This window comes from Neodothiora populina (assembly GCF_041146345.1).
Source record: "Neodothiora populina strain CPC 39397 chromosome Unknown canker_contig_6, whole genome shotgun sequence".
NCBI classification, from domain to species: Eukaryota; Fungi; Ascomycota; class Dothideomycetes; order Dothideales; family Dothioraceae; genus Neodothiora; species Neodothiora populina.
The window spans coordinates 313906-334270 of NW_027191414.1; the positions used below are offsets into that span (position 1 = coordinate 313906).

Here is a 20365-nt window from a genome sequence, read left to right on the forward strand (position 1 = left end):
TGTTTTGCTGTTTCTTTTCGCGGGATGTAGGTCAAGTCAAGGTGTTATGGAGCAATCAAATCTCGTGAAAAATACCTTGTTCTCTCTACCGTTACGAGAGGTCGGGCATGTGTGACTTTTCCTTCTCCCTACCTTCGCGCGAGATCATCTACGCCGAACTGACCGATTGTGCCGCGAGCGGCTGCTGGATGGATGGGATTATAACTGTTCGACCATCGGGTCGTACAGTGGATATACAAAGGACAAGACGAGGACTGACTGGCTCGGATGGTCTCTAGACCTAGATCTGGATCTACTGTAGACTCAGACCAGAAGATCAAGTGTACGGCTTGCTTATGCTATTGTATTGCAGATAGTAGATGAACATGACGCTTCAATCACCCGTTTCAAGCAGGTGGAAGGAGGGAGGAAAGAGAAGAGAGGGGAAATGGTTTCATACATGTTCTTATACAGATATTGATACAGCGTATACGTACACATACACAAAACATATATAATACATCCCAATCTCCTCCCTGTCTAATCAACGCGTAGAGGAGAGAGATAAAACTACACTTTTTCTCTTGGGGGGCCCTTGTTCTCGTAGGAATAAAAAGAGAAAAGAGAAAGAATAATCGCGCAAACATTTTTCTTCTTCTTAAAAAGGCTCGGCAACATCTAAGAAAGAAAGAAAGAAAGAAAGAAATAACACTAGTATATATATGAATAACCTTTTTTGGGTTTGAATCTCTCTCTTTGCACTCCTTGTCTTGCTTCCTGAATCTCTCTATCCTTTGGCAGGCTGTTTTGAACGAACACGGCGGGATTGAAGGGGTAAGCCAGAGAATGGAAGAGGTGCCGACGTATTTGCTTCCTCGTGAATGATTTAAATGACGTACTATAGCAAGACACGCATAGTCAGCAATCTCATACTAACGGAAAGAAAGGTAAGCGAACGGAGAAAAAGCGACTCACAGGAATGAACATGGCAGGCACCCTCCTCTCGTACTCCTCCCAGGCGTCACCATACTTGACTCTGCAGCGCTCGACATCACGAATAGCGCGATGCAGGATCATGACAGCGAAGAAGGCCGGGTAGAACCAGGGGAACGGCGAGTTGAAGCCCGTGATCAGTCCCCATGTCAAGGCAAAGTACATGTCGCAGGTGTAGTGGACCTTGCGCGCCATCTTGTACCAGCCATCGCACAGGATCGAGTCGCCCTGGTCGGAAGTGATCTTCTCGGGGTTCTTGATGCTCTTCCAGGGGAGTTGGGGGAAGGCCTTGCGCTGGATGGTGTAGCCTCTCTCTTCGGCGCGGAAGTACTTTGCCTGTGAGTTGCCTGTGTCCCAGACCCAGTACATGAAAAGGTAGGTGGAGAAGAACAGGAAGATGGTGAGCTTGGAGTGCGAGTACTCGGAAGGATCGTGGTTGGCGAGATAGATGGAGCAGTGGCAGTAGGAGAGAGGAACTCCGGCCATGTTCCAGAAGATTAGCATGAAGCCCCACTTTTCGTAAAAGACGTCCCTGTTTTCAAGTCAGAAGAGCAGATTGTCAAGAGATGTTCAAGCACTCACCAGCAGACCGGAATCAGCTCCTCACCCTTGCAGCAGGCGTTTGCGTACAGGAAATGAGCCATCAGAAGAAAACTCATCTCGGGGGTGACATAACCATAAGTCTCGTACTGTCTGGCGACACCACCGAGAGTAACAAGGAAAAGAATAAACCAGGGCAGTCTGACCTCGAAGAACATCTTCATGTCGATCCAGCCAAACATACGCGGGTTGAGCTCGGCGCCCATGAAGAAGTCGTAGACGGGATGTCCAGTCATTCTGTGAGTGGCATCTCTGGCGAATGCGCTGAAGTAGGCAACGACAGAAACAATGTAGCCCGACAGGATGGCTACGCTCATCAGAGGGCCAAACTCATCGATGAGCGTGTACAGCTTGAACGTGCCAGTGACATGAAGGGCAATGGCGGAGACGATAGTAACGTAGAAACTCCACATGCCAGAGCAGTAGTAGCTGAGCTGCTTGTTCTTGAGATGAGGCAATGGCTTGCCCTTGGCGTAGACACCTGGCAAGTAGTAGTAGAAGACGCTCTGTGCAATCCCGAAGACCCAGTAGATGGCCCACGCCCTCCTGTGAGGGAATGCGCCCGTGTACGCCAGACGGACCAGGTGCTTGGCGAATTCCAGATAGCTCTCGTCCGAGGATGCGCGCGTCGGGAAGTGTCCGTCGTAGTAATGCGCTCCAACCCACATGTACCACATCAGCGCCGGGAATCCGATCATCATGCAGATGACACCGGGAGTCCCTCCAAAGTCGTAGTGAGGGTCAGCATCGACTCTGGGATCAGATCCCTCGAGCCATCCGTCGATGATGCGCGGCTTGCTGGACTTTCCATTGACCTTTCCGTTCGCATGGCCGTTGGCGTGGCCATTGCCATTGACCGCGTGGCCGTTCGCGGACCCATTGGTTCTGCTCTTGCTGTCGACTTCGGCGCCTGAAGAGGCAACCAGAGCATCTCGTGCCATTGAGGGTGTGGGCGACTCGGTGCGATTTGTTCTTCTGCGTGTGCTGCGACGGCGCGAAGGAGTCTCGACAAGGCCCTCTGGCAGGTCAGGTTTCCTGTGGATTCGACCATAAGCGAACTGACATATTACATCTTTCGCCAACTCGGGACGCTAGACCATGTGGGCCCTCCCCATCAAGCCTCCCTGGCTACAAGAAGTCTATCTTGGGATGCACAGACAAAAGAAATGGGCTCAATCTCCTTTGCGATCAGGGATAGGGTGTTTCAGAGCAATGCGCGCGATGCTAAGATGAGAAGAACATACTTTGGGGTTTTGCCCGTCTGGCTGCGTGTGACGGTCATTTCAGACGCCTTATGAGGTGATGGACACAAAGAAATGATTGTATTTGACAAGAAATGTAAAGAGTAAATAATTTTAATGCAATCACCACGAAAGGTGGGATGGAAAGAATTATGAAAGCGACAGACGCGGACGGGCGAAACTGCACGACACGTAGAAAGGTAGACGACTGACGCAACGGTCGATGTATACAATCACTCCCGGTTGACAAGTGAACGCCGCGGAGGGGCCAAATAGAGTCAAGAGAGGATAGAAGAAAGATGGGGCTACTGGAATCAGGAAATACCAGAGAGATATTGGGTCATGGCGGAAGTCTGACGATATCTTAGCTACCACTTCACTACTGGCTACAAGGAACTTTTGCCCTCGCTTTCTCTTGCTCGCCTCAATAGCCTTGTCGCATTTGCTCTGTACACTACTTAGGAAAAGACAAAAAAAAATATCCTCGTACTGTACGGGTTCAAAGTAACAGATGTTCACAAGTGATTTCAGCACAGCAGCCGTTCACCCAACTTTGTTTACGCCCCTACCGTCTTGCAGGTTGATGATGTAGCCATCGACCAATCGCTTTCCCGAAGATGAGGGCTGCATTTAATGCAGGAACCCACTACAGGTGCTACCGCCCCCGCTACCGTACTACTTTTGATACGAGGAACGAGATTGACACCCCCGGCACTGCTGCTACGATCGAGCTACCGAGATCCAGCTTCACAGAAAAGGCTATGAGGACAAAATATCTGTCCAAAGTTCGCGGCTCTTTTCAGGTCATCAGTGCTCACGTGGTACCAAAATCTGTAATCTGGTAAATCTACTTCTTTCAATATAAATAAATATACCAATGGTGATAGCTCAACGGTCGGCGCCGTGGCACTGGTTGTCTAGTATGTAGGTGTAAACATGAACTCACAAACTCCACATTGCAATCATACTCCAGCATCAAGAGCTCGATGAAAACCTCCTATTCGTCTACGCACCGCGTCGAGCAGTCGTACTCATCAATGTGATCTTCTTGCCTTTTTTCTTCTTGCCTTGCCCACCAGCATTGCCATTGGGGGCTTGAGCCGCAGATGACGAAGACGAAGCCTGTCCCAGGCTCGCCGCCTGCACTTGAGCAACCAATTCATCGTCCCCGAGCAGTTCTTTTTCCCAGCCCTGCAACCAACCATCATCGGTCGGAGCATTCACTGCCCGCATTTCCGGACTCGTCAATGGAAGTGCCGATGTACCCCACACGGTGCGTCCGGTAGCCGGACTGGTACCTGGAGATGCTAGTGATGCGTAGGCTGAACCACCAGTCCGATTCCCCCACGGCGGTGAGGAAGATGATCCATCAGCCGATTCTGACATGTCTGCCGAGACGAGTGGTTGAAAGTCATTGGCCGAAAAGGTGTTCTCCGACGGAATGCTCGGTCGCTTCCTGCGAGCGGCCGCGTACTCTTTATCCGCCATCTTCTCGGCCAAGATGCGCTCTTTCTCCTCACGAGCTTCCTTGTCCATGTTCCTGCGTCTGCGGCGCTCGATATCTGCTTTGAAATGGTTCAGGACAGATGGGGCCACCGTGTCAGTCCAGTCGCACTCGAGGAAGCCAACTTCGCAACCGTAAGGCAGGTGTCCCAGATACTTGATGCGTTTTCGAAGATCATCATCGACAATGTGACCAGTAGAGACTCGCTCGACTCGAGGAAGGAGGGACGAAGGGAAATTCTCGTAGGACCCGAACGCGACTTTGAGGATGCGGATGTCGAGAGGTGAAAGATAGTAGTGAAGAAGACCCTGATAGAACAGGTAATAATCCGGAGTACGTTCAGCGTGTTGTCGAGCTCGAAATTCGGCCAGGGATGTCGATAGAATGCTCGATGTCGCATCCGAAGCGTCCGCATTAGTCTTTTCACCGGGGGCATCGGTTTGTGTCTCATCAGTGGGCGTGACACCATTGGGTAGGCTTTGACCTGATCGAACAGCCTGCTGAATAGCATACATATCCGGAACAGCATCATCATCATCGTCATCATCGGCGTTGTTGAACTCAATCAACGGTCGTTTCTGCTTGGCTTCCTCCGGCTTCTTGTTCATCACTGGAGGATTGCCAATGCCTTTGACCTTCTCCTTTGCCTCTTGAATCAGACGGATGGCTTTACCAGTCCACTCTGAGTCTTCGCCGAACATTAGTTCGTCTTCTTGCTCCATAGCCTTGATAGTCTGGATATATTCGTCATATTGTGCGAGCATGTAATCTTCGCTTCCCTTCATGACGCGGGCGTAGTCCATGACTTCGGGAGCGAGATACCAGGGGACATCGTCTCCCTTGCCTAAGGCATCGGTGCTCTCCCTGGGCATGGCCAAGGTGCTGCCAGCTTCTCTCTTGACGAGCCTCAACACAATGTCCATGCCTTCCCTGGGAGGCTCGCCCTCTTCGCCCACGTACCAGCGCACAGGCCTCGTTTCCGAGATATATATCGAGTCCCAGCAAATGGGACACTTCTTCCATCGTGCCTTTTTCTCATGCGCGGCCTTTTCGCCATCCTCGGAGTGCATGTATCGGATGAGACAGGGAAGACAGAAGATGTGACCACACCTGGCCATTCGCGGAGCAACTGGAGTACCTAAGCAAATAGGACAGGCAGCTGCTTGCGACTGCTCCGACACCAGAATCTGCATGACATTGTTCCAGTCAATATGCACGTCGGCGTCGACACTCTGGGGGCGGTAGTCGGCTCGAGGGTCGACGATGAAACGGTAGTTTGCATGTACATATCTGTAGCTCTAGTAAGCATGAGTCGACAAGAAGACAATGGCGACAGGAAGGTCGTACCTCGCCTTGTCCACTGCGTGGTAGCCAGAGCCCATTCCCCAAGTGCGAGTCCTGGTCGATCGCCCACCTTGTCTTTCCCTTTCAGGACGATATGACGGTCGAGGAGGCAGGGCAAAGTTCATCAAATGGGTGATGGACGTCTGTCCCTTGCGGCTGCTTGTCGAGTGCATGGCGGCCTGGTGGGGGAATTGTGAGCCAGAAGGTCATCGAGGTGGAATCTGACGAGAAACAAAACTTACGGATTCCGCAAGAGCATCCTCATCCGCAAGCCGGAACTTCCTGCTTTGCTTGTGCTTCGATTTGCTGCTTTGGTTACTGCGTGGCGTGGCAGAGGTTGCTTTGTTGCCGGATCCGACGAAGCTGGTGGAAGCAACGCCACTTCTCCGCTGACCGACTTCGCCGCCAAAGTAGCTCGAGTTCTGCGAGGGAGCAGGCGAGAGTTGAGTTGATGGATTTGCGGACTTGATGGGATGTGAGGATTTGGACGGCAAGGCAGAGGCGCTGTTGGACGACATGATCGAACGTCAAAGAGACGCTGTTATCAGACGAGGGGTTGGATGTAATAACGAGGGTAAGGGTATGATGTAGTACTCGCAGCAGCCCACCCGAGTTTACTCGATTCAGGGTTTGACGCGCTTCCAAAAGAACAAAGAAGAAGAGCGGGTCCTTATTTCAAGCTAACAAAGACCGATAGGTCATCACAAAAGTGCAATGTGTGTCTGTAAGTTCAATAATGTAATTGGGCCTGTCGACCGACCCGAGGGGTAGGTGACGGGATGGTAAGGAAAAGAAAGAATGCAATAAGGAAAGAGCGAGGAGTCATGCATGCACTGTTGCATCCTCAGATCCATTCGTTCACTCACGCCTGATTGACGGCGGGACTCTAGGGTACATTTACAGTAATACAGTTCAACTCGAACAGAGCGGAATCACAGTTACTGATTGGTGGCGGCAGCCAGAAGCCGAGTGCTCGGAAACGTGATACACGCACAGACCATCGATTGCATCGTCATCTTTGCATTGACTGAATCTGAGGTGGAGGTACAGTACCTACACTACGATACTGTGGATTGATAACATCGTCTATTCTTCGAAGCCAACCACAGTCTATTGTATAGCTATAGCAAAAGAAATCATGTTGATTCAAGAGTCGTACAAAGATGTCCCCACCAAGGCGGGCGGAAACATGCGTATGCTTGTAGCAGTAGAGTCTTCACCAACATTGTAGAGCTGATAGAGGTAGGTGTTTTCATCTTCCACCCCACCATCCCAAACTACCCACAAGCAAAGTTCCCGGGTGTTGTCGTTTTCAGTGAGATTTACCAAGGTAAACTTAGGTTCTTTTCTCTCCTTCCGATATTCCAACATAATCCCTGAAACCCTTCACTGGTGTAATCATCCCGTCGGGCTCCCGACGTCGTTATGCGCACTGCACGAACTCCCCCAGACTTTGTCAGTCTTTCCCCTCTCCGACCAGTCCACAACCCACGTGCAGTCTTGACGACCTATCAAGCACTGCAGTACACAAACCCCTAACCCCTCCTCAGTGACCGGCCCTGTCGCCCGTTTCGCTCGTCAAATCGCCGGTCAAGGCTTCATAGTCGCCGCACCGAGCTCATACCACGAATTCACTGGACCCGAGGCGCTCGCCTACGACGGCCCAGGAACCGACTCGGGCAACGCATGGAAGATCGAGAAGAAACTGGCCGCCTACGACGAAGACGCGACCCTCTCCATCGACTTGCTGCTTTCTCTGTCCACATGTAATGGCCGCATCGGCGCCACGGGCATGTGTCTCGGCGGCCATCTCGCCTACCGCTGTGCTCTCGACCCTCGCGTCGCCGCCGCCGTGTGTTACTTCGCTACTGATGTCCACAGCCACTCGCTTGGAGAGGGCTTGAATGACGATTCCTTGCAGCGCGCCCGCGACATCAAGGGTGAACTCATCATGATCTTCGGAAAGAAGGATAACCATGTCCCTCCTGAAGGCCGTGATTTGATCCGCAAGACTCTGCATGAGGCCGGGGTTTGCTTCAGTTTCTTCGAGGCTTCTTGGGCTCAACGTATGTTTGTTCCTCAGTCTTTTCCCTCCCGGTAACTGTCACTAACGCCATCAAGACGCTTTCATCCGCGACGAGTCCAGCAAAGGCCGCTACGACCCCGGTTTGACCAAGGTCTGCTTCGAGATGTTGCTCGAGCTCTTCAACCGTACTCTGAGGTCTGATCTAGGTCCTAGAGCCGGTGGCGAGCAGGAGATTGAGGATGTCTGTTAAGTGTCTTTGGCATATTTGGCTGGTGACATACCTCGATAGCTTGGATATAGATTCTTGTTTTCGCGGAGATCTAGTCTCGAATAGTTGTAGTCTTCGAGACACCGTTGCCATCGTACGATTGTGGTTGGATCGGTGGCAATAATGAACACAGCCTGAAGGTACATCATGATTCAGCTGCACTCATGATCAGAAAGTCGTGGTCAAACACGAAGGTCACACTTTGGCGAATACCAGGACTAGCTATGGCAAAATTAAAAAAAACCCCGACAAAACTCCAGTCCTCATTGGAACAACCTCCCATGCAATTTTCCCCCGCAACAAGGTGCGTTAGACCTTCTAATCTTCAGGTGCCACAACCTCCGACATTGACCGCGGATTTCGTGCTCAGTGCACCCACTTTCCGCCCTCCGCCAGGTGGGCCACGGGGCCCTGCGCCTCCAGCACCTCCTCCGAATCCAAGCCATCCTGGCCGTCTGCCTGCTTGGCTGTTTTTTGTGTTGAATGGTGATGCCTCTGCTGCGGCGTATGGGTCGAACTGAGCGGCATGTCAGTACATATTCCTAGTCTAGTGGATGATAGATGTGCAGGATATGTTCGTATCGAAGAGGAAAGGAACGAGAAAAACACACCGAAAACAGACTGATAAAGTAGAGTCCAAGAAAGACATAGAGGGCGTCCAAGAACGACTGCAGCTTCGCCCCAAACGGCGCTCCAGAGGTGACCTGGCCACCTCCCAGATAGGTACTTCCTCCCGCCGCAGCGGCCCCCACACGATCAGAAGAAGCAGTAGCAGTAGCAGGAGAAGCGCTCACATCCCCCAATTTCCTCCCACTGCCCTCAAAAGATGAGACATCTGCTGTCGCGCTCTTGACGGCCTGCTCTAGACGTTTGGGGTCTGCGCCTTGAATCCGAGTGACTTCCCGTGCATTCTTGAATACCAGAAACGTAGGCATGGCGGTGATGGAAAGCGAGGTCGTTATCGAGCGTTGTTCATCCGTGTTGATTTTGACGAATGTCACACCAGAGGGTTTGGAATGCTTTGAGGCCAGGGTTTCGTAGAACGGGGCTATGGCTTTGCAGGGACCGCACCAGTCCGCGTAGACTGTTTGTTCTTCTGATCAGTAAGCTTTTTCTTTGCTGGGCGGAAGTGGTCTTTTGAAAGACAAGACGTGGGAGGGAAGGCGTACAGTCTGCTACTACTACGCGCGAGGAGCTGAGGATGCGGTTGAGCTCTGCTTGGGAGGAGACTCGGACGGCCTTTGACATTTTGAGATCTGATGCGCGATTTAGACTTGGTTGACGAAGAGTTGAGGTTGATGGAATATTGGTGGAAGAGTGCAAGTAGATGATCGCTGATGGCAGGTACAAGTCTGGATGGCGTTTGAGGCAGCCGAGCTGATTAGGGTCAATTAGGCAAAGGGTCCATCCCGTGCCGTGCAGAATCTGGGGATTGACATCCATTCCTCGCTATCACTTATATACATGAACTTCGCCGAATAACAAGAATGGAACCGAAACGAGAACATCTTAGTGCGCGGACCCGTATGCTCCTTTACTGTCATCTTTGGTACTCCAAAGGCTGCATATCTCCACAATTGACATCCAAGATGATAATACTACATACCATCTGGGATGTTATCATACTACATACGCTCTTCTAGTGCCAAGACTAGCCTCGAAGGAGTAAAGCGTACCTGATTGAGTATCAGATTCGTTCGTTCGCTACATCATATTTTCACCGAGTCGCGAGCATACAGCGTCCATAGCACTAATTAGAAACACAGAAAAATGTCTTTTCATGACTCAAAGGTATGCATTGAGATAGCAAGAGTCAGAAAAAGGATTTCGGTAAACTAATATCTCATAAAGAAGCGTAAGCGCAATGTTGTAGTGCATCAAGGCAGCGATGAGGTGGATACTTCGAAGCCCTCTGCTGTTTTCACGCCCACTGGTGGTAGACAGCATACGCTGAGTATTGCCTTGCCTGGCAGTGTCATTGCAAAGTAAGTGATGTTTTCTTTTTGTCGCGTGTCTCTTGTCTCTCGCACTTTTTCCATTTCTTCAAATCATATTTCTTTTTTGAGATCGAAAAACAGTATGCTCCCCCCAGAACTTCCTCGAGAATATTCACTACTTTTTTGTCCTCTCATCCACCCACGAGACCATCTCGCAGACAAGACAAGCCATTGATCAGGAAGTGGAAGAGGACAAGTGGAGCACTCAGCTTAGGCTATAAACACATTGATTTTTTTCGCCACAATCCATTTCCATCCTCAAATCTAACTTACAAAAAGTGCCCAAACCCACGAAACAAAGACTCTCCTAGCCGCCCAAGTCGCACGAGCATGTGCCGTCTTCAGCGTCGACGAGATCGTCGTCTTCAACGACGGGCAATCCCAGGCCCAACCCAAGAAGCGTTCTGCTTATGACTATCGAGACGACGAGACCGGCTACACAGGCTACTCGGATCCAGACGACTTCCTCTATCACGTCCTGAGTTACCTCGAGACGCCCCCTCATCTGCGCAAGTCTTTGTTCCCCATGCATCCGAACTTGCGCACTGCAGGCATGATGCCCAGTCTGGACATGCCTCACCACTTACGCGCGAACGAATGGTGTCGATACCGCGAGGGCATCAGTGTCTCAGTCGAAGGCACCGAGGCGCAACAAGCCAAACGCAAGAAGCCCTCTTCCGCAACCCCCGACACCTACACCCTAGTAGACTGCGGTCTGCCCGTGCGAGCCAGGATCCCCGTCTCAGTACCCACAGACAGCAGAATCACAGTGCGGTTCGCAAGCGACTTAGAGCCGCGAATGGACGGCTACACGCCCCTAGACGCAGCAGCAGTGACGCCCGACACCCCACGCGAAGAAGCAGGCTATTTCTGGGGCTACTCGACGCGCCTGGCATCCAGCTTATCTGCAATCTTCACCGAGTGTCCCTACGACGGCGGCTACGACGTGAGCGTCGGCACGTCGGAGCGCGGAATCCCCGTCTCATCCTTACTTTCTGCATCTCAAAACAGCGAGGGCGGCGACATACCCCCCATCCCCGCAAAGTGGAACCACCTAATCATCGTCTTTGGCGGCGTCGCGGGCTTGGAGGTGGCGCTGAAAGCAGACAAAGAGCTCACGAGCAAAGGCGTCTCCGAGGCGCGCGACGTGTTCGACTACTGGGTCAATCTCGTGCCGAACCAAGGGAGTAGGACGATCAGGACCGAGGAGGCGGTTTGGTTGGGACTCATGGGACTGAGGGGTGTCGTGCAGGAGAGGTTGGACGCTGTGTAAACTATGAGAGTCGGTGATATGCTCTGTTACTGCCATTGTCTTGGGTTCTTTTCGTCCATAAAGAGGATTCAGGGGACTGTGAGCGTCTCGCTTGCTATTTGTCTTGGACTTTTGGTCCATACTGGAAGTGAAGAACACCTTTCGCGTATTTCATCATAGAAAGTGCCTTCTAAGATGCAAGTAGTACATACCTAGGCACGCGGCCACAGCGGATTGCACAGTATGAAAAGAAGTTCACGTCACTTTCGAGTAATCCTTGCCCCATGCAGAAAGTGTCTTTTCGCTTTCCGCCCCTCTTTCGGAAGTCACGGCATCAATGATAGAACTGGCGAGAACGACAGGAATAGAGAAGGCGGGGAGTCACCAAAGGGGACCATACGACAGGCAGGCAGGCCAGCCTCCAACGCAACGCATAGTAGTTTATTTGTATGATCAATAAGTTTCATTTCAATAATAAGTAGATAAAAAAAACTAATCGCTGACACTACACTTCCCCTTCGATTTCTCCATTTAGCCACACGAAGAAAAAGTCTTTTTGTCTATGCAACGCCTCCGACAACAAGAGCCGCCAGGCCCGGCTCTTCACCTCTCACGTTGATCTTGACCGTCACGCCGCTCTTGGCGCTGTAGGCCATCCTGATCAGACCTGCGACCTTGCCACCCGTGACGCTCTTGCCGTAAAGCTTGAGGCTATGCGTCGTATTTGACAACGCGACTTCGCTACCCTCGAGTGGCTGCATGGCGAGCGTCTTGACGAGTAGTTCGGTGGCCTCGGCGATGCTCTTGGCGTTGCCGAGTTGTAGCGTCTCTTCTGCTTCGTGCTCCTCGTCGTTGTCGATGCTGTTGAAGATGGAGTCGAAGCTGCCGGCAAATGCAGGTACAATGTAGTCTGCACCGACAAGGTCGAGGTCCTCGATCTCGTACTCATCATCGTAGCCAGAGTCCTCGGGCTCGCCCGTGGACGGGTCGATCTCCTTGGATGTGAATTTGAGAATGTTGGTGAAGTTTGCCGCGACAAAGTCTTGTCCTTCAGGGCGTTTGAAGGACACATAGACTGTGCCAGGCTCATCTGTCTTCAAAAGAGGTGCGGGAATAGTGAACTCCTCCTCCAGACCGGAGTCCTCGTCGTCGGCTCCTGATGGAGTACAAACAACTGTGACGTCGGACAGAACAGTGTCTGGTAGAGTATTCTTGACATCAAATTGTAGCACAACGTGGTCCTTGAACAAATGCTTGACAGCAGTGACGACGTACTCGGTTTCCGATTCGGTGAGCTCGACAATCTGACTGCTTTTGAGAACGCCGCCGTATGACGCAAAGTCGGGAACAGCTTGCAATTGCTGAGCGTACTTCTGAGCTGCAGCGGTGGCTGAGGCGGCAGCTTCTGCTGATCCGCGGGCGGGCTGCTTAGGTCCTGTGGAGGGTGCCTTCAGCGTTGGTGTGGCAGTAGTGAGCTTCTTTGTACGATCCTCGGCAAGAGACTGTTCGCGAGTGACAACCGGCACTGCGGAGAGGTCGAAAGGCTTTGAGAAGGCGTCTTTGTCTCCGGTCACATACATGACCAGTTGATGCTCGAGCACGGGTAGGGAGAACATGGAGTCTGGATAGGTTAATTAAAAAAGGAATGGGAGTACGAATCAAGGGCAATGCCAACTCACCATTTCGCACAAACTTGCTTGCCATGGCATCGTCCTCGCTCATGAGGCGCAAATTCAGGGCGGCACGGTCTCTGACTTCATCGTCGGTGTCGTCCAAGCATCGTCTCAAAAGAACCTCAACACTGCGCTTGACTTCAGGATCTTGTTGACCGACGCCGAATTTGGCAAGGGCGGTGACGGCAGCAGCTCTGACGATGGCGTTCTCCAAGACAACACGGTTGTAGATATAGCGAATGTATTTTGTGGGGTGACTTGTTTTGGGACCTTCAGTTCCGAGCAGATGGAGAATGCGCACTGCAAGCTTGGTGAATTCACAGTCCTCAATGAACTCGCAGAGTTGAGAAAGCGCATCCTCTTTGCTTTCGGGAACAAACTTGATCAGATCAAAGATGGCCTCGACGACGCTGTTCTTGAAGTCATAGCTGCCCTCTTCTCGCAGAGAACTGCTGAGGAAGGCAAGCATACCGGCCTGTTTGCTGGGGAACTTGAGGCAGAGGGTGCGCACAGCCTCGATGACGGTGATCTTGAACTCATCTGTGATGTCAGCCATGAAACCGGAAATCTGCTTCATCAGTCTGTCCACACTGGACTCGTTGCCGGTCTTGAGCAAGGTGGTAATGGCGAAGGTGGCAATGGAACGGTTGGTGTTGGTGATCAGAGACTCGATATCAGGGTTGCACTGTCGCACGGCATCGGGCTTGAAGGATGCAAAGTTGTGAAGGATACGAATGGCGGCAAATTTGGTGACTGCGCGAGGAGAAGTCAAGAACAGCTGGAGAACGTGGACAGCTTGTGTGATCTCGGCGTCGGTAACATCGCGAACGTCGCAGATGGCCTTTGCAGCCTCGATATTGACGATTTCGCTCTTGTCCCGCAGCCAGCCGTCGAGGAGTTGCATCATGGGCTTCCGCAGACTGGGGTCTTCTTCAATGAGCTTGGCGGCGAGTCTGACGAGCATCAGTCTGGCAGCGGGACTCTTGACGACACCAGCTGCGCTGTACTGCTGCACCATCTTGACGAGCGCCATCCTGTCGTGAGATCGCATCTGGTAAAGCAGGCCAATTGCGTGATACTGGGTCATAAAGTTGGTGTTGGATGCAGCCAGGGTTTGCGAGCTTCCGCCAAAGCCCAGGGAGAAGCCACCTGACGACTTGGACGACGAGGCAGCCTCCTGCGTCTCACTCTGCCATCTTCGCACAATGTCGCGGGCGATGGGAAGCAAGTGGTAGGAAGAGACAAGAGCGGCCGAGGAGACCGAGGGTGTCTTGTCGACAATGGCCGTCTTGATGTTGCGCTCGATAGCTTGCACGGTGGAAGCCTACAAGTCCGGGCAATGAAAGTGTCAGCCCACTGAATGTATGATATGCGTTCCTTCTCGCATAAAGCGATACGTACGTCTATGATTCGACACAACGCTCTGATGGCGTTTGCTCGGTAGACAACATCGCTTCCCACCGCTGTGTCCTTCATGATACTGCTGGTGACCATGATGACATCCTCGGCGGTGTTGGCGAGCTCTTTGATGACGAGGTAGACCATCTGCCGTAAGGAAGCATCCTTGTTCTGGAACAGCTTGGAGATGCCGAAGAAGAGGGAGGTGGCTTCATTGGTAGGGAATTTCTCTCCGGTGAAGAGGAGGAGGGCGATCTTGGTTAACAGGATGCGGCACTTGCGAGGAGAGATGGGCGATGAGTTGAAGACGCGAGCTGAAGAGGAGTTGTGGTATCAGCAACTGTATATCCGTGCAAAGCCAATGGCTTGATCATTGAAGCGCGCGCTAGCCTTGGGAGTTGATGGCGCGAGTGATGTTGTGTTATTGCTGCAGCATTGGTATAGAGGGAAAGGGGGAGGAGGATGGAGGACCAACCTTCCTGGAAGACAGAGGTCCGGTCAACCTTGACCATGCCTCCATCATCTTCATCCTTCTTGTTGTAGCTCATTGTGGATGATTATTGTTGGATGTCCCTGCCCCGTCGGAGCTGCATCGAATTGTTTTGGGGGATAAGTTAATTGTTATTCAGCTGCGCTTCTGGAGTTCTGGAGTTCTGGAGACAGCTGGACTTGCACATCATCCCCGTACCTTCCTTGGACCGCCGTTGGCTTATGCCCGATGTTTCCCCGCCTTCCCTTTGTACTACAACTGCAAATATAGTCGGACTTTTACATAAAGCAAAGATGGTGTCGCTGAACGGGGATGCTCCTCTCGCGGACAGGCTGATACACTGCTTGCAAGAACAAGGTATTACAGTGGCTCAGAAGTAGTATCCATGTAGGCAGACTTGACTGTGCAGGGCAATTGCAGGCGCACAGGAAGTAAAGCCTTGGCACATGACGACGTGGGGAAAACGCCTGTTGCCTTTGCCATGCACTTATTCCTGGACCAACCAAATATATAGAGTAATACAGAGAACAGAGCAATTACCCGGAACTGGACTCACGAACGAAACTTCTTCCGCACATTGTTGCAATATTCGTATACAGATACATACATACCTCGAATAAGATTGCCATCGGAGACAGGTTCGAGGCCCGCCCACTTGCAACACCGCAAACATGAATATGCCGGGGAACATGCCCGACATGCCAGTCAATGTGCCGGTCGACGATCCCAATGCGGACACGGAATGGTTGGTCCCTGATATTCTTGTCGCTGTCAGAGCATCTCAGACATACTAAAGGTTTCGTCTAGGAATGACATCCTCCGCAAGCACAAAATCATCCCTGAAAAGCCTCCTTCGCCGACCCCCATGATCCAGGAAGCATTGGAGGAGGCTCGGAAATTGGCTCACGAGAACCGCCTGGAAGGAAAGGACCTTGAAGAGCTAGCTGAATTAGAAGACGATGAGGACGAGGACTTCTTGGAACAATACAGGTACGCCATCGCAATAAACACAATGTCCGAGAGATCTCACCCGCCAATACTTACTCATATCTGCAGGCAAAAGCGCTTCCAAGAGATGGCTACCCTCCAAAGTACCTCCATCTATAACCAGGTCTATCCCATCCAGAAGCCGGAATATGCCAAGGAAGTCACCGAAGCTTCTCAAAAGTCGTATGTTCTGGTTCTGCTCATGTCTTCTTCGGGCACCAATACCGAATCCAAGTTGCTTTCCGACATCTGGCGCGAGCTGGCCACGAAATTCGGTGACATCAAGTTCTGTCAGATGAGAGCCGATCTCTGCATCGAAGGCTATCCGGACCGCAACACCCCCACCGTCCTAGTCTACAAAGATGGCGACATCAAGAAACAGATTGTGACATTGCGTGACCTGCGCGGTGACAAGACTACCATTCAGGATCTCGAGGACCTACTCCGTAATCTTGGTGCCGTCAATCCCAACGACTCACGTCTTCGCAAACGAGCCGACATGTCAGACATGCCCGAACGTGGTATCAAGTCCGGCTCTGGCCCAGGCCTGGGCAATGATGACAGCGACAGCGATTGGGACTAGTTACCGTACCACCTTATAATGAACACACTGCAACCATGGGGCAGCATACTTACATGTGGCTGCAACTTCGTCCGGAACGGCCACAATCACGCTTCCGTCAATTCCCTTCGGACCTCCGCACTCCACTATGTCCGCTAGGCGCGTAAGGCCCATCACCAGACAGTGCGCAGCAATACCGGGGTTAAAGGGTCTGGACGTTTCAGGGATGGAAGGTAAGTCGCCGGCACATTGTAAGCCACGTAGGTCTTGTTTTCTAGCTTCTGTCAAGCCAAAGCAAGAGTGATGCTGTGAATGCGCTACATATCACTCGCTGCGAAAGCACATCTGCCTCGAGACGAGGTCAACACTTTCGGTTGCTTGCTTGTGGCGTTCGCAAGTGCAGGGAACAGGCGTACCTTGCGTGAAATATCGCTGCGGTAGGGCACACATAGTGGGGCATCCGGGACCCTACATTGAAGTGCATGGCAAGGTACCTTACTGAGCTTACCTTCAGGTTATGCCTTCAAATGCCTCCCGCTTTCCTGCTGGCTTGGCATCCTGACCCCAGACCTGTGACTTTCTAGGTCCATCCAGGGCTTGTACTTCTCCATCTGTGTACAAAATCAAGTTATAAATATGTCTGCACTTTCGTCATTTGGTTCTATGGCCCAATGACCTTGTGATCTCGACCGTTCCATTGAGATGCAACTGAAAATTAATTATAGAACCAGGAGTGACCATGCGACCGATGATGGGCTTTGACTACATTTATTATGTACCAGACCCTAATCAATAGACTGTACCTGGCTGTTGTGCTGCAAGTACTTGGCCTTCAAGACCGAAGTCCTGTTTCCATAGGGCTCTCTCCACACTAGGCTTACTAGGCTTATTGAATAGCCGTCTCACAGTATCGTGCCCCGTTCGCGATGACAATGTCCCCGAAAAACAACTCCGGCATCAAATTCTGGTTCATGTACAGGGCTACCCTGTACCATTGAAAAATCTCATCTATGCGAAGCCACATCGTGAGGAGACGGAGAGGTGCTGTCTCGAATTCGTGGCGCAGAAGACAGCCGCCAGATGCCGCGGCCTCGACCACCTTGTGAGGCTCTGTTTCTGACTCGGATTGTCTGGGGGCGGAGCGACCCTTCCGAGCGCCCTCTTTGGCACACTGTCCCCAGTGCCCTTTCTCTTCGATCGCTCGAATTTCATCGGAAAGGCTCCTGCAAAACCGTCAGGGTTTTTGTCGCTCAACAACGGAAAAATTCCTGAGAAGCTATGCTCTTTTTCGAAAGTCATGCATATCGAAATTCAAGTCTCACACGAAGAAATATTGGCCCATTCTTTCGACAAATACGAGGCTCCGCGTCTGCTGATTGGTTCGGACTTGAGCAACTAAGATGCGGTACAACAACCACAGATCCATTAATCTTTGCTCTCATGACATCATATCGTTATTTCTAGCCCCAGGCGTACGCATTCCAGTCGTTTTGCTGACCAGAGTTGCTGCTCACTGCCATAAACGCTCCTGGAGCTCCTGTTGGCATATTTGGTGGCACAGTAAGGTGAGTGTTCATGTCGACAAGTAGGTGGTTTGTTACGCCACTGATCGTGTCTGCCGGCCAGATCTCACATACAGGACCTTGCCTTGCGGGCAAGCCGTTGCCTAGATTATCATGGATTTGGACGTGACCTGATCCTGGATTTGACCCTACGATCTCGTTAGTGGGGTTGAACGTCTTGTCTGCAAGGTATGCTGTAGCTCACAATGTGCGGCGCATCCATTTGCTGTCTTCTCCATGAGCGTTCCTTGCACCAGACTGTCGTTGCGCTCACGAGCATCATCGCATGCTTGTACGAACCCAGTATTTCCAATGTACCCGTTCGGGACGAGTCCTACAGCTGCTGGAAATCCTCCCATGCGTAAGAGCTGATTCTCTGCCTGCATTGTCGAAAGTTGCCGCCTGAGATCTTCGTTTTGTGTTTCTAATGCAGATGATTTGATGGACAGCGTTGTCACTTGCGCTTCTAGCTCTTCAACTCGCTGTCGTTTTCTATCCCTAAGGGCTCGTTGTCTATTTATCATAAAGTCAGCAATGTTGCTCGAACACGAAGTCCTGCATAGGAACATACGCGGCTCTGTTCTGCGCTTTCCGTCTTCTCTGAGCGGGTGTCAGAGTCTGGTTGCTGTCACTGCTCGCATTGCTCTGTGAATGCCGTAACTCAAGCAGTTCGTCGTAGTTGACTCCGATTTCTGCTGTCAAACTTTGAGAACGACTCCACGGAGAATTGGTTAAAGGTGATGGAGCTTGGGACGACGTCCCTATGCTCTCGCGCGAGGATACAGGATTCCCATTGTGTGTGATTGATGCTCTCCTAAGTCCAGACGGCCATAGCGAAATACTCAATTGACGTGATGCTTCATTTCTGGAAAGACTCGATCCATGCTGTGCAATGATCAGTACTCAAAGCCTAGATATATCTTTGGAGCAGGATATTGTATACCATTGTCGTTCCGTCGGCCATCGACGTACTGAGCTGTTCAAATCCCTTCGGTACTATAACGTCATACACATGATGTTGGGTCATCCTCTCTATACTCTATAAGGTATCGCTCGACTGTGTTGGAAAACAAACAACAAGATGCTAGCTTGGTATATCAATATGTATAACGAAGGTAATTGGTATGAAAATGTAAATGGACTGATGGAATGATCGTCGAGCGGAAAGCATGGCTTGTATATCTAGACATTACCACTTTCCATGGACGAATACAGCATGTACAAGCCCTGATGCTCCGCTCACGTGTCTTGGACCAGTATCAAGCCATTCAGGGCGCTCTGAAAAGCAACAGGTCAACGATATTACGCAGTACTTCGTTCCAGTAACTCTAAGCTCGTGGCTCGAGCTGGCGCAAAGCCAAGTGTACATCGATCCCACATCATCTCGATGCTTATTTCCAACCGGCGGGAACGGGAGCGACAGGTTCGAAGGGTCCCTCATCATTTCCATTGAGCAAGTAGACGCTACCTCAGGTATCACTGAGCAATGTGGAAAGCATATTTCGCAGGTACGCCACATCGATCTACACGGTTAATCACCCAGCAGGACTCGACAACCTGGTCGATTCATTGTGCCGGAAATTTCCTGAGATCTCGGTCAAGTCTAACGCAAAGCAATCAAGTCACCACTCCAGGGCCATTGTCGACCCTCGCATGTCCATGAGAAATAAAGTTCTGTATTTAGACATCTTCACCTATGACAGATTGTCGTTGATAGAGAACATTGACCTAACCAAGGCAAGAATCCTTTGACGAACCACGGAGACACTAGCAGAGGCCAAGCCCTAGCAATGGAAAAAGATAACCGGGGTAGATTTGGCCGAGGAGACGTTTGATGTCTTGGTGGGCTGGGGGTGTTCTTTGCGCTGCTGAGGTACAGTACATTGCGTAGGAATGTTGTCACGGAGTCCCTGGTTTACCATCTTTGTCCTAGAATCCGAAGGGGTCGGCTTCGATGCTCGATGTCAAAGACGATGTCAAACGATACTTCTTCGGAAGCATAACTTTGGATCTAAAGAGCAAGGTTTGAGCCTGTAAGTTGAGCCAAAAACGCCTGCGCAGCTGTCAGCAGGTGGCCGTCCAATTAGGATGCTAGTCACGACTAAGAGATTTACGCAGTGTACCTCTACCACAAAGACTAGTGGTCACCCAACGACTGTGGGGTTAAGTCTCTGCCTCCGTCCATCCAGGCGGAGGGCCAGGTCTGCTCGCACCGCTCGTACTTGCCCGCAAGAGGCGCGAGACTCTCTACCGTGTCTCATGTTAACGTGGGTCATGTACCCATAGAAATGATGAGACATAACAGTAGGCGGCCCTAGCAGTATCGTGCTAACCATTCGACCGTTGAGGCTGCCATATGGTCACCACATGCTGTATCCTTTGGCGGGGCTTTCGGCAAAGGAAGTACCGACGATACGCAAAGCCTCTTCACAACGACATATCTTGTACAAGATCCTTACTCCGGCCATCGATGATTGGTCAATCGAGCC

At 51.4% G+C, this 20365-nt stretch overlaps 7 protein-coding genes across 8 annotated transcripts; 3 read left to right on the top strand and 4 right to left on the bottom strand.

The window, feature by feature from the left end:
- Positions 1 to 865: 865 nt before the first annotated feature.
- AAFC00_005739 (uncharacterized protein) lies at positions 866 to 2854 on the bottom strand (the record flags this gene model as incomplete). Its single annotated transcript, XM_069345569.1, has 4 exons — positions 866 to 877; positions 955 to 1504; positions 1555 to 2607; positions 2817 to 2854. 4 exons carry the CDS (start codon positions 2852 to 2854, stop codon positions 866 to 868), a joined length of 1653 nt encoding a protein of 550 aa, XP_069197771.1.
- A 964-nt stretch (positions 2855 to 3818) lies between these two features.
- AAFC00_005740 (uncharacterized protein) lies at positions 3819 to 6179 on the bottom strand (the record flags this gene model as incomplete). The annotated part of the gene is made up of 3 exons (XM_069345570.1): positions 3819 to 5607; positions 5665 to 5840; positions 5904 to 6179. 3 exons carry the CDS (start codon positions 6177 to 6179, stop codon positions 3819 to 3821), a joined length of 2241 nt encoding a protein of 746 aa, XP_069197772.1.
- A 620-nt stretch (positions 6180 to 6799) lies between these two features.
- AAFC00_005741 (uncharacterized protein) lies at positions 6800 to 7937 on the top strand (the record flags this gene model as incomplete). The annotated part of the gene is made up of 4 exons (XM_069345572.1): positions 6800 to 6854; positions 6908 to 6991; positions 7212 to 7727; positions 7783 to 7937. The coding sequence occupies 4 exons, from the start codon at positions 6800 to 6802 to the stop codon at positions 7935 to 7937; spliced, it is 810 nt and encodes a 269-aa protein (XP_069197773.1).
- Positions 7938 to 8280: 343 nt separating this feature from the next.
- Positions 8281 to 9203, bottom strand: AAFC00_005742 (uncharacterized protein; the record flags this gene model as incomplete). Its single annotated transcript, XM_069345573.1, has 3 exons — positions 8281 to 8472; positions 8567 to 9039; positions 9125 to 9203. The coding sequence occupies 3 exons, from the start codon at positions 9201 to 9203 to the stop codon at positions 8281 to 8283; spliced, it is 744 nt and encodes a 247-aa protein (XP_069197774.1).
- Positions 9204 to 9725: 522 nt separating this feature from the next.
- On the top strand, positions 9726 to 11225 carry AAFC00_005743 (uncharacterized protein; the record flags this gene model as incomplete). The annotated part of the gene is made up of 3 exons (XM_069345574.1): positions 9726 to 9746; positions 9807 to 9940; positions 10232 to 11225. 3 exons carry the CDS (start codon positions 9726 to 9728, stop codon positions 11223 to 11225), a joined length of 1149 nt encoding a protein of 382 aa, XP_069197775.1.
- A 539-nt stretch (positions 11226 to 11764) lies between these two features.
- Positions 11765 to 14823, bottom strand: AAFC00_005744 (uncharacterized protein; the record flags this gene model as incomplete). Its single annotated transcript, XM_069345575.1, has 4 exons — positions 11765 to 12825; positions 12884 to 14201; positions 14279 to 14589; positions 14751 to 14823. The coding sequence occupies 4 exons, from the start codon at positions 14821 to 14823 to the stop codon at positions 11765 to 11767; spliced, it is 2763 nt and encodes a 920-aa protein (XP_069197776.1).
- A 613-nt stretch (positions 14824 to 15436) lies between these two features.
- AAFC00_005745 (uncharacterized protein) lies at positions 15437 to 16335 on the top strand (the record flags this gene model as incomplete). Of its 2 annotated transcripts, none has more annotated exons than XM_069345577.1 (3): positions 15437 to 15510; positions 15573 to 15755; positions 15822 to 16335. In XM_069345577.1, 3 exons carry the CDS (start codon positions 15437 to 15439, stop codon positions 16333 to 16335), a joined length of 771 nt encoding a protein of 256 aa, XP_069197777.1. The 2 variants fall into 2 exon arrangements, with proteins under 2 accessions (XP_069197777.1, XP_069197778.1); XM_069345576.1 differs by having other exon boundaries at positions 15455 to 15510.
- Between the last annotated feature and the right edge of the window lie 4030 nt (positions 16336 to 20365).